Genomic DNA, 13,474 nt, shown 5'->3' on the forward strand with positions numbered 1-13,474 from the left:
CCAGGCTCTTGATGTAGGTCTCCATGTTGAGTCTCAAGCCATGTGGGAAGATAAATGGAGGCACAATGTTATCATCACTAGTGATCACTCCAAGCACCATGATGTTAACTGGGTGTTTGATTTTTATTGCTCTCGGTACATGTCCTAAGATTGCATAGTCCTCAGATTGAGACCCAAACACTCTGAAATATTCGCATTGGAGCTTCAAACAATGAGAATGCGTGAAATTAAAAATATAAAATGACAACCATTTACCCATTACACCCTGTGTATATATATATATATATATATTTATATATATATAAAGAATAAGAAGAAAATGGAGAGGTAATTAATAAAAATTATTTATTAATCTTTAGATCAAAGGTTCTCAATGGGGGCCATTTGGAGCTCGAGAGGGGGGGTAGATTTTTGGAGCAAAGGGGCTCTCATGTACCAAAGAGTACTCTTTCGATAGACTACACGTTGATCTCATAAGTGTTGCATGGTGGAAATAAACCTAATTACCAAACTTTCAATTCATTATTTCGTTTTTTTTTGTACATCTGTACTCCTGACTGTGTACAAGCGCATATGTAAAACAACAACCTTTATTTTGTTAATCATTATCTGCTGATATCAAAATAAGTAGTATATTGAAAAATAAAAATATTTTCTAGGGGAGCCATTTGTGACTCCAAGGGTGAAAAGGGGGCCTTTGGCCAAAATGGGTTGAGAACCTTTGCTTTAGATAATCAATTTATAAAATTAAAATCATTATAAGATGAATCCCTTCAGATGTAGTAAGGATATACCAATTAGAAATACATGTTGAGATAATGGCTATGTTACATCTTATCTCAACATGTTATCTAAATGCGTTATCTCAACATGTTATCTAAATTATCTAAGTACATGTTATCTCAACATGTATTTCTAATTGGTATATCCTTACTACCTCTGAAGAGATTCGTTTTATAATAATTTTAACTTTATAAATTAATTATCTAAAGATATCTGGATTGAAATAGTTATCAGAGATGTTGTCATATTTTATAATTAATAAATAATTTTTATTAATTACCTCTCAATTTTCTCCTTTTTCTTTAAATATATATATATATGAACTGCAGTTTATATGATTACTTTATAGTTGATCTTTCTATATATTGGTAAATAATCAATTTTTTCATTGGATTTATGATCCCTTAATGAGGTTTATTACCTTTACTTGCTACTATATGTGTGTGTGTGTGTGTGAATTCCCAGGTATCATTTATGTTTTTAACACTGTTGGAACCACAGCATTAAACAATACTGTCTAGGTGTCAAAACCATAATGATATCTGCAAAGTAGCTGAAGATTGGGTGTATATGAAATTGATGTGCTTCTTGAGTGAACCTTTTATATTTTGTGTTCTTATGGTTCTAAGATCTTGTTGGATTATACTTGCTTAAGAATTTGTAGCTTGTGGAGATTATGCTGCATATATATAGTAATAATAATAATAGTAATAATAATAATAATAATAATAATAATAATCCATGGATAGAATTTGTAAATATTTTAATGCTCACTATGCTCATTCAGTACAGTTCAATTCAATCTCATAAAACTGCTATTGCTAGTTGGTATTATAAGGCTGTAGCCAACATAATAAAATAGGAACTTTTATATGCCAACTCAAAAACGTGCTGGTATGGGTTGGACGGTTTGACTGGGGACTGGCAAGCCAGGCTGCCACACCAGGCTCCAATCTGATCTGGCAATGTTTCTACAGCTGGATGCTCTTCCACTCTGATGACAACCACTCTGAGAGTGTAGTGGGTGCTTTTTACGTGCCACCAGCACAGAAGCCAGTCAAGTGGCACTGGCATCAGCCACATTTAGATGGTGCTTTTTATGTGCTACCAGCACAGGAGCCCATTCGAAGTAGGGTGTCTGACTGGCTGGCATATATATATATATATATATATATATATATATATATATATATATATCATAAAAAAAGGGGGGACCAATTAAATCAGATCATGGTGAATCAACATCAAAGCACACCACCTTTTGGCTAGACAGTTCATTCGAAATATTCTAGGTAATTTAACATTCAAGACAGCAGTCAATGTAGAGTTGCATGGTTATTTCACTGACATCAGATATTCTGCAAATCCAAGCATGTATCAAGGGAATAATTGGTACATTTGATGTGGTGTAATTTATAGTAATACAGATGAAACAAATGGGTTTTATTGGTTATTACTACGTATGCTTCCATAGCAATTTTAATTTAGAACACAGGTACATTATATAACTTGGACATGTTACAATATCTAACATCATGTAACATTATGCAAGTTCATATTTTCATAAAATGCCACTTCTTTGAGCACTTTTTAGTGATATGTTGATAGAGAATGATTAAAAATTTATGAAATGCTGAATTTAAGGAACTTGGAAACAGTAGAAATGCTTATTTAAGCTGGCAGCCATGAAATCCATTAATTTCACTGGCAAAACAGATTTAGTGCATGCCTTCTTCAAATGGAAGTGGTCAAGATGTTGACCATCCTCATCCTCATTATAGTTGTCATCATCATCATCAGCAGCAGCAGCAGCACCACCACCATTATTTAACGTTGCTTTCCAAATTGGCATGAGTAGCAGTGCAGAAAGGATGATGATATGGTGTATCAAATACTGCATTCCTTAGTTACAGTAGCAAAATAATATAGCAAACAGAAAAGGTGCATGATAGGGAAATGACTGAATTGTAGATGAGAGATCATCAGATGGAGATTTTACAAGGACATATTGAGCAAGAGACCCAAATATAATATGCATATGCATATTTGTGTGCACACACACAATGATGGTATATATATATATATATATATATATATATATATATATATATATATATATATATATATATATATATCATCATCATCATCATCACTATCATTGTAATTTTTACATCAGCATCTTTATGCTCACATAGGTCGGATGAGTTACTTTAAACACAGTGTCTCTAACTTGTTGTAGTCCTTTGTAATCTTTATGAGGCAATACATTCTAAGATCAGCCTTGAAATTTCTCTACAACAGGACGCTCCTCTACAACAAGACTTCTGTTTCTCTCTCTCAGTCTCTCTGTCACACTCTAACCTTTCATCATCTGACACAAGATCACCTCCTCCAATGTCTCCTTCCCTCTCAAAGATTCCTTGCCATGCAAGTTACTTAGTGGCCCTGACAATGCTGATGCCACTTAAAAAGCACCCAGTCCACACTGTAAAATGGTTGGCATTTGGAAGGGCATCCAGCTATAAAAGCCATGCCAAAACTGACTTCACCTGTGCTAGTGCCACATAAAAATCACTCAGTCCACTCTACAGGAAAATTGGTGTTAGGAAGGGCATCCAGCCATAATAAACTATGTCAAAACAGACACAGAAGCTTGGCGCAGTCTTCAGCCTAGCCAGCTCCTGTCAAACCATCCAACCCATGCCAACATGGAAGGAGGATGTTAAACAATGATGACAATAATTGTCAACTATTTCCAATGGTTTTCCTACTTTTTCTACCTTAATTTCCTATGTTTCTTTTTTATCATACAGCATTCCCTTGATTAATTTTCATTCCTAGTATTAGGTTGTCAAGAAAGTTCTTGCGGTTTTTAACCTTTAAATTCAGATGCACATATCTCGGCTCAAACAAAACTTTATTAATTGAAATAAACACCATCAGGATCAACACACTTTTGCCAACGCGAAACTAGTTTATTTATGCCAGTAGTGTAAAAATCCTGCGTTCTGGTGGCAATGAAGTTGTTGAAGGCATGTTTGGCATCATCTTGGTTTTTGAAGCACTTAAAGTTACCACATTGTTCCATGTATTTCTTTATACCGTGTTCCTGTCAAATGATATTACAGCCTTCTGAGTAGAGCCACATTAGATGGAAAACAACCTATCCATCTAAAAACTCTCTACTGGTGGTAGTGTGTAGGTTACTTGGGCAGAGGTAAAGAATATGTACACCACCCATTTTCGGCATAACAAAAACCCTAACCTTAAACACTGGGTGTATGTATTCTTTACTTTCACCAGTTTCTTTATATCTGCCAACATTTAGAAGGAAGAGCACTCATATGATCATTCGATGAGAGTCAAAGAATGATTACACCAATCCAGTACACACCTTGTTCAGTGTTAACATAGTGTTAGTCTTGTATACATAGAGTTCTTACTCAAATTTTTGACTGCTTGAGTTTTTTAATGGCTAATGCCTTTTCTATCACAAAGCACGTAACAGCATTGGTTGCATGAATTTTACCATACCATCGACAGTAGAGAGGTCATCTGATAGAACTAAAATGTTCACTATAATGTATCAGTTTTTATTCAAGGTTATTTTTCCCCAGGATAGGTCGTCTTTGTTGTGACCTGTTCAGAGTACATTTCTACCATACAATTAATTCATTAGAGCTAATGATTCTTTATAATGTGTCTATGTATTCATCTGAACAGAACAAACACCTAGATGCAGGAAATACAGAGTGAAAATGGACTGAATCAGTAAATTCAAATAAATAACTGAATTACATGTAATCACATTTTTCCCCTCTTTGTATACACGCGCGCAGATATTTGTACACAGAAATATTTTCTTCCGCGCGTAATGGGAAACCAAGAGTTATTTCCCATGATATACATATTTCTGAAAACAGCTTGGCATTCGGAGACATGGTCTTACGAATTATTGCTCTGTTGTGAAAGTAAAGAAAACCATATGCATGGAAACAGCATATGTCGATCACGACGACGACGAAGGGAAACAATAGTGACGATATAGAATGAACAACGATATTAGTAGGTCAGCAAAAGTATTTACTGAAATACCGCCTTCCTCACCTCAAAAAAGAAAAAGAAAAATGAAAAGATAAAAGCTACAAGAAAGATACAGCGAGGGTGAAAAAGAATGAGACAGAAGGATTAGGTGAATATAGGGGAAATTGAGAGGAATTTATATAAGAGAGGGGGAAAAGAGATTACCTCCTCCTCAACCATTTTCAAAACAAATACTATTGGCTCATTATAAACCATCACCATTGGTTACTAATAGGAATCGACTAGGGAACCTTTATGCAGTCATCCGACTAGAAATTGCAGCTAATATTACCTTCAAAAAGGATGTACATATTAGAGAATGTCGATGATATATATTCTAATATAAAAGGGATTGTCACGGTTGGAGCTCATATAAGTATAATTCTGTTTCATTAGGGCTGATCAGAACTGCATGACAATAGTACTCTACGATTGATTCCTCCCACCACTTTTACCTGGATACTTAGAGACAGTGAGATCACACACACACAACTCGTACACACACACACAGAAAGTAGAGAAATGTGAGGTGTTTTTATTATACATACGTAATACAATACAATATTCTTTCTACTACGGGCAAAAGGCCTAAAATATTAAGGGAGAGGAGAGTCCATTACGTCAGCCACAGTGCTCAACTGGTATTATCTTATCGACCCTGAAAGAATGAAAGGCAAAGTCCACATGGGGCAATTTGATCCCAGTATGTAAAATGGGAAGAAATGCCACTAAGCATGTCCGGTGTATTATATACACACGTACCCGCGCACACATGCACACACACGCACGCACAAATATGTATACATACATACATACATACAATTATATAGAGGCGCGCACAACACTCACACAAATTTTTTCATGGTTCTCCGTCGTTTTCAACGATGAACATTTCTCCGTTTTCCCTCTCCGAACACCTCAAACTACTAGCAACTCTTTGATTACATTTCCTTCTGTATTAAGGGAATATATAGCTTACTTCATCTTCCCCGAAGTTATCGTTTTCGGTGACTTCAAAGCTGACGACTCTCACCTCCCATACCGAAGCTACTAATGCAAAAGCTTGATATTTTGCTATTCTCAACTCAATGTATCAACTTGCCTTACCTTCCACTCGCATTCCAGACTGACGCAAAGACACTTTAAACACTTATGACCTCTTTCTTTCTTAAAAATCTACTCTCCTAAATCGTAATAACTTCAACATCTTATTGGGTCATCCGACCACTATCTCATCGGAATTACATACTGCATAACGCTCTACCCCTCGTATCCCACGGTACTCTAAGTCAACCCACTGGCCGAAATTCTGCCCGTTTTATGCCAGTTATTTCTGGTAGTACACGTGCTTCACTCCTATCAGAAGCAACTAGACAGCTGTGCCATCTTAAAGCAAAGACACACTAGGCAGTTGTCCGGGGACCTCACAGGTCTATAGCCTTATTCTGATCTACGTATGTTTGTGACTTGTCAAAAAATAAATATTATAGGGCCCAGTACATTGATTTGCCCGGTGGCTACAACGGCTTATCTAGTTAGGTGACTGAAAATATCCTTTTAGGTATGTCTCTGTATCCCCAAGCCCCCGGTGGGCAATAAAGAAATTGGTATATCTCTATATCTCCAACACGATAGAAACTGAAATCTCCCCCACGTGGTTCATTCATAACTGCACTGCAGCTGTTCGGGGTGAAAGCAAGGCCTACATCATCTGGAGAAATTCACTCCCCTCCCAAAACTGCACAGCGTTGCTCAATATCACAGCTCTTACGTCTCAATGGTTATAGCGTCGGGCTTACAATCGTGAGGTTGTGAGTTCGATTCAGACTCATCGCCAGACTTTAGTGTCTGGGGGTGCTTCAGATTATTCGTAATAATGGAGTTTCGAAATCACTGTAAATCTGAGTGTACACCATTGAATAGTGAGGGGGAAGTGTCGTCCAGTGTACCTCCTTAACAACGGGCATGGTTCGATTCCCGGAGCGGGCTGTGTGTTGTGTTCTTGAGCAAGACATTTTATTTCACGTTGCTCCTGTTCACTGCTGTAGAAATGAGTTGCGACCTTACTGGTACCAGTCCGTATTGGCCTTTGCTTTTCCCTTAGACAACATCGGTGACGTGGAGACGGGAGGCTGATACATTTTGGGATGACAGTGTATGCAGCTGGTCTTCCACAAACAACCTTGCTCGGACTTGTGCCCCGGGGAGGAACTTTCTTGGTGAAATCCCATGGTCATTCGTGACCAATGGAGGGTTTACCCTTTACCCTGCAAGACTATTATCCGAACTGCCACAGATGCCTTCGTGAATCGCACATCCTTCGACTTTTACAACCTTCCAAACCGCAGACAGTCCTGGTGTCTTACCAAAAGAATCTCCACCAACATTGTGGAATCTTCTGGCCCTCCATTTCTCAGCAACAACGGATCTTTGGGCAGTATCCCCGCCGAAAAAGCTTCCACCTTCGCTACTTGTTTTGATTCTACCTCCATACCACACCGATTTGGCCTCCAAAGCTATCCCTTTACACCCTTTCAGGACCATCACTTTGTATCTACACACATGTCGAGGGGAAAATATCTTCGGTCGCTTCAACCTGACAAGGTCATCGACCTTGACAGCATCTCTTCCATAACCTTCAAACACTACGTACCGGAATTTGTCCCTATACTCAACAAACTCTTCAATCTCTCACTCACTGTAAGAAAAACCCTGATCTTTGGCAATGCATATCATAGTGTATCCTATTCCCAAGAAAAGTAACCTTTCTGACTCCTGCAAACTATTGTCCTATTGCACCCAGTTCCATATCTCAAAGGTAATGATGACAGTCGTCAACAACGACTTCTCCAACACTTTGAATCTCTCTCTCTCTCTGCCCCCTCCTTTTCTCCCCTTCTCTCTATTCTTCCCTCTCTCCCCCTTTTTCCCTCTTCCCAACGATCAACAGTATTGCTTCCGTAGAGCAAATTCCACTGGAGACCCAGAGACTTACTTTCTTGTGTCACTCGTCTTACAGAAATTTGGTAAAAAGCAATGTTGTTGCTCTCAATATCAATACAACTTTTCAACATGTCTGGAATGTGAATCTGCAACAGAAACTTTCAGCCTACAGGTTTCATCTCTCTCTCACTCTCGTCTCTTGAATCAATAATTTCCTATTAAATCGCACTGTGTTAACAGAGCTCTTTCTGTCCACCCTTAATCAATTCTGGTGTACCCCAGTGTTCAGTTTGTCGCTACGCTTTTCCTTCTATACTTCAATGGTCATCTTGCTGTCACATCCATATCCCTCTCTGGCGCGGATAATAGAACCTTTCATTCCACACTAAACTTCTCCAAACACGCATCAGCTACACGAAACCTAGGTACTGTAACCCTCAACCTTCACCGATTCCATAAAGGGAGAACTTGAAAGCATTCACCAGTTGAGCTACATCAATCTTCCATCAGCAAAAGCAAAAAAAAAAAAAAAATCTAGAAAAAAACCCTATTCATATGAAGAAATATCATCGCACCTCACCCCCTTAGACGTGAGCAGCACTTTACTTCGGCCCTCACAAACGCTCCAAATGTTCTCCCGGTCAACCTTTTCTTCAGGTCCAGGAAATACGTCAGTCTCTAACATTTGCTGACTCTCTACAAAGCTTAAGTAAGGTTACAATAGAGTGTTGCTCTCTTACCAGAGATGGTGCTACTGCTGCATACACTGTCATCCCAAAATGTATCAGAGAAGGGCTACTCGACTGACTAGTACGAAATTACTCACAGATGTGCGCCAGCCTCCGACCTGCTATAATGATTTATATATTTAATTGGTGAGGTTTTCGGTTTTGCTACTAAGTGTCTAAGCTTAGAGTAACTAAGTATAAAAAACTTAGAGTAACGATAAGTTAATTTTCAAGCAACGATTAGTTAACAATCACTTAACAAACATAATCTGTAAGTTGTAAGTGGAAAAATTAAAATATGCAAGATTTTTCTAAAATTCAGTACGCAACACGCATCGCTTTTACTGACCAAATTACAGCAACGGACCTTTGCTTCTTAATTAGAAACCAGCTCCTTGCATATAAGAATTCAAATAATTAAAAAAGATATCGCACACGCACACACACACACAATACACGCCACAATTATGATCTAAAAATCATCCTGGACAACTTTCTTCAGCTTCGCAGAGCAGAGACAATTCCAGAGAAAGGAGTAAGGGTGAAAGTAGAGGAAGTCCTCTATGATAACCCTTTCTGGTTCTCAGCTGACATCTTTAAAAAGCTAAAAAGTGGGAGGCTGATATTTCTTCGTATCAGGGAAGATCTTCCGGTCCATCATTGCCATAGGTCGATAACATATCTACTCACCAATGAGTACAGTGACACAGGTGTCCAAAAAGAGGGAGTCCCAGTGCACTCTGGATGCCTTGAACATACAATGGCAATCAGCCTGATCATTAAAAAAGTAAAGAACAATAGCTCTCAGTAAATCTTAACCACGTGTTCTCCATCAGCTACCGCAAATCCTCGAGTATAGTCCGCCCTTGAGTATAATACGCAGGGGATTTGTAGGGGGCTGTACCTATGAAAAACCTAAACCTTGTGTATAATATGCACCCCCTTCTCTAACTTGAGTCAAGGAGGTCTATATAACGTCCTTGGTTTGTAAAAATGTATACGGTAACGTCCTTTATTATTATTGTATATATAACATAATGCAAACGTGTAGCTTGTTTGTGCATTTTGTTTGCAGAAAATAAAGAAAATAACAGTAATAACAGTAATAACGTTTAATAAATGTTGCTTACTGCAAGTTATGGATGGTTCTTTTATGACTTCATTGCTTTCAGACTTAGCTTAAGGTATTTTCGCGCCCGACATCACAAAATGTGTCTGAATAAACATTGCCGGACAGCAAATAGAGACTCGGACATTGCTTAGAAAATATTTTTCATTTTTAACCTCATATATAGTACGCACTAAAGATTTTGACCTTTAAATTTTGGGGGAAAAATGCGGATTATACTCGTGAATTTACGGTAATCTAAGTAGAAATGCTTGTGAGGTCGCACATAGATTTACTAAAGAGTTCACTGTGGGAAATTTCACCACCAAATGGCAGAGACTTGAGCAGGACTTAATAGCAAAGTGTATGTTTATCCGCGGTCTAGTTCGTGGCTGCCACAAGACTTGTGGGGAAAGCACTCACAAGGACCAGAAACTGATGACAATACAGATCATCTATGAAAACTCAGTCTGCAGGGTCTTCATTAATAATTTGTTATCATTCATGAACGCTCTGTACTTATAGTACTATCAGCCCAAGGAACGCGGCAAACTCCCAGCTCGCCGGAGAAGATGATTGCATAGTCATGTATGAAATTCAACCCAAGGAAATCTTAGAACTTGAGTATCCTGAAAAGAAAACTAGCAAACAATTACAACAGTATTCATAGATTTGAGATTCCAGCAATTCGGAAGAAGAAAGTGTAACAGTGCTAAAGACTTCCAAAATGGCGTCACTACAAAAGCCTATGCCTTGGGAAGAAGTATGACAGTATCTAAAAAGACAACGGAAACACCAAAGACACTATGGCTCAATTAAACAACTACTCAGAGCAGTTGACAATAACTAACTATTTCTGTAGTGTTTCCAGTATGGCATCATATCTAAACTGCTGGAGGCAATGGAAATGTTGTGCCGTAAATTCAGGCAAAGATGGCTGAGTGTTCCCCCAAGCTTTAATTCGGCCAACTTGTATAGCAAAATATTGCCAAGTTCCGTTTACTAATTCTATTGGTGGTAGAAGAATTAAAAGCCACTAAAGTAAGAGCAGTCAGCACCATTGCTACTATCTGAGGAAAAGAATCAGATACCCCAAGACCATTAAGAGTGGCAAGAAGTGGGAGCCCAAGGAAGCTGTAAAGAAAGCTGTAACTGGGCGCATTAAGTATATTTTGTGGTGGCTTGACAAGGACAACTGGCATTTGGCAACCAGAACACCAAGAAGTTGAACAAGGCTAATGACGGAGGCACTTGAGAAAACTAGAGAGCTCATAGTGCAGAGGATCCAAGCAACAACAGAGGAAAAGATCCGAATAAAAGCGATAGGGCTTGCCTGCAGGGACAGTGGATATTGTAAGACTTGGCATTCAAGTAACCCCTATTCTGGAGAGAATTCTGGAGTACTGACATAGGAACTTGTCCTCCAGCCCGTGTGCTGCCGATTACCTCTTGTAAACCCCCATACAGCCTCAGAATTTGAAGCAAAGATTAAAACCCATCCTTCAAGTAGTGCAGAGCAATTCTTTGGACCCTGAACCACGTTTTGACTGGAAGCCCTAGGCCGTGTTGAGACACGATAAGGTCCATATGGTTATTGCCAAGTGAAAAAACTTGTAGAGGTTTAATGAAAATCATGTAATAGTATTCACCTTCCAAAGGCGATAAGGTTCCTAAAATAAATGCAGTTGTGAAAGATGGATCCATTTTCTATTTTGCATCAAGCCTCTGACAGGGCGATGTAAGTTGACCTGAATTGTACACTAACAAGAGGATGTAAGTTGACCTGAATTGGCAGTTACGGACATGGTTTTTCTATCCAGGAGTATAAAAATAAACATTGTGTCTGAACTCACAATACCCTTGCAGGACAGACTTGCCATTTTTCAATAACCGAAGAAAGCCAAACACCAAGACTTGGTTGATGAGACTTTTTTCGAAGGCTGACATGCAGCTTCATTCTCCAGTGAAGTCGGCTGCTGTGATTTCCCAGCAATATAGGTGCGCTATTGCAGAAGATTGATTTGGAAATCAAACAACTAAATAAAGCCACTAGGGAGGTAGTAATGGCAGCTAGGACCAGCTCGTGGTGGTTGTAGTTGACAAAGGACCGAAGATGAAATACATCTGGAAGTAAAAGATAATTCATTCAGCACTGTCCCATTCAAGTGAAGTCCACAAGCTAAGGAAACGTTTGTGACCCTGAAATATCTGTTGAAGAGACAGAAACGTTTCCAACATTGCAGTAGTCTTAGTTATCATAAGAAAACGAGTTTGCAACATCTTTTAGGAGCTTTTGCTGTCTCTAACTAGAGGCAATCTATCTATCTATCTATCTATCTATCTATCTATCTATCTATCTATCTATCTATCTATCTATCTATCTATCTATCTATCTATCTATCTATCTATCTAACTACACACACACACACACACACACACACACATATGCATTCATATATTTGTGTGTGCGCACACTTATATACATACATAAGTAGATACTTTTCTCTCTGCCTCTCTCGTTCTCTCATATATACATAAATATTAAGAAATTGGACAGAAAATGAAAGTCAATCACAGGTTAAAGGCAGAAAAATATCTGTGTGTTTGTGCGTAATATAGAAAGGGATGTACCTGTGCATACTAATGATAACATGTAGCATATGTATGGACATCTGTATATATGTGTATGTACGTGTGTGAATGTGCGTGCTGTGTTAGTATGTATGTGCGCTAAGGTAACTCCCACACACAAACACATATGGCGACAAAGAGAGGGAGTGAGAGGAGAGACATAGAGAATAAGAAACAAATTCGCGCGCGCGAAAACACACACACATATGCAAACCACATACTTGAACAAACAAATATCGATTGAGGGAGAGAGACAACAGGAAAATGCAAAGAGAAGAGATGGATGGATTCAATGAATGTGAATGAATGTGGAGCGAAGTCGTAAACGAAAGAGAAAGAGGTAGGGAGGGAGAGAACGAGAGAGACAAATTAAATGAGAGTGAATGAGAGAAAGAGAAAATTGGATTATAAGAAAGAAAGAAACGGAGAAAGAGAGAGTGGGGACGAGATGGTGAGAGCTGGGAGGGAACTGTGCGAGGCTGCAGCCACACTTGTCAGCTAGTTGAGCTAACTGTGTTTCCGAAATCGAGTCGTCCGTCCGTCCGTTCCTATGAATAATATTTCGGTATTTCTTCAGATCTGATGTTGTCTTCATCAGCCGTGTTAGCGGTGGTGTTGAGGGCGTGTAGTCGACCATTGGAATATGGGAGTACCTCTCAGCTGCCGTGGAGGTAGTGGTGGACACTTGTTGGGTGGCCCTAGTAAGGTACTTATGGTTGGCCCGACGAAAGCTGGTAGGTCAAATCTATACATACGTACATAAATAAATACACACACACGCACTCATACACACACACACACACACACACACACACACACACACACACACACACCACACACACACACACAGAATATACACTCACACATTTGAAGGTATGTGTATGTCTTTGTAAGCATGTTCAATCTTGTAATAAAGAAAGTGTATTACCTATGCATATAATGCATATCCGTCTACCTATTAGGAGTGTGTACACACGTACACACACACACACACACACACACCACACACACACAAACACACACACACATATACACACACACTCACACATCCCATTGTTCATTGGTTTGAGTTTAGTCTACAGTTTGTAGATATATACACATACGGAGAGAAAGTAGAGGCTATCCCCGGAGTACCGTCTTTTATACTCTCGCTCTCTCTCTCGCTCACTCGCACACACACACACACACACATATACAC

The 13,474-nt window shown here is 38.9% G+C and overlaps 1 protein-coding gene and 1 long non-coding RNA gene across 4 annotated transcripts in view; one reads left to right on the forward strand and one right to left on the reverse strand.

The window, feature by feature from the left end:
* Positions 1-336: 336 nt before the first annotated feature.
* The window catches only part of LOC118765463, a 17,595-nt gene continuing 4,457 nt past the window's right edge, over positions 337-13,474 (reverse strand). The window contains exons 2-3 of the long non-coding RNA XR_005001331.1: positions 1,064-1,074; positions 337-511 (exon numbers count right to left, since the gene is read on the reverse strand). This is a non-coding gene — a long non-coding RNA (uncharacterized LOC118765463). The remainder of the gene's footprint in view (positions 512-1,063; positions 1,075-13,474) is intronic.
* Positions 12,700-13,474, forward strand: part of LOC115217441 (ADP-ribosylation factor 5) — a 36,755-nt gene continuing 35,980 nt past the window's right edge. The window contains exon 1 of one of the 3 annotated variants that reach the window (XM_036507648.1): positions 12,700-13,010. In XM_036507648.1, the coding sequence (XP_036363541.1) occupies positions 12,920-13,010 (91 nt within the window). In that variant the 5' untranslated portion in view covers positions 12,700-12,919. The remainder of the gene's footprint in view (positions 13,011-13,474) is intronic. The other 2 variants (XM_036507649.1, XM_029787142.2) reach the window with 2 other exon arrangements.

This window comes from Octopus sinensis, linkage group LG11 (assembly GCF_006345805.1).
Source record: "Octopus sinensis linkage group LG11, ASM634580v1, whole genome shotgun sequence".
NCBI lineage: Eukaryota > Metazoa > Mollusca > Cephalopoda > Octopoda > Octopodidae > Octopus > Octopus sinensis.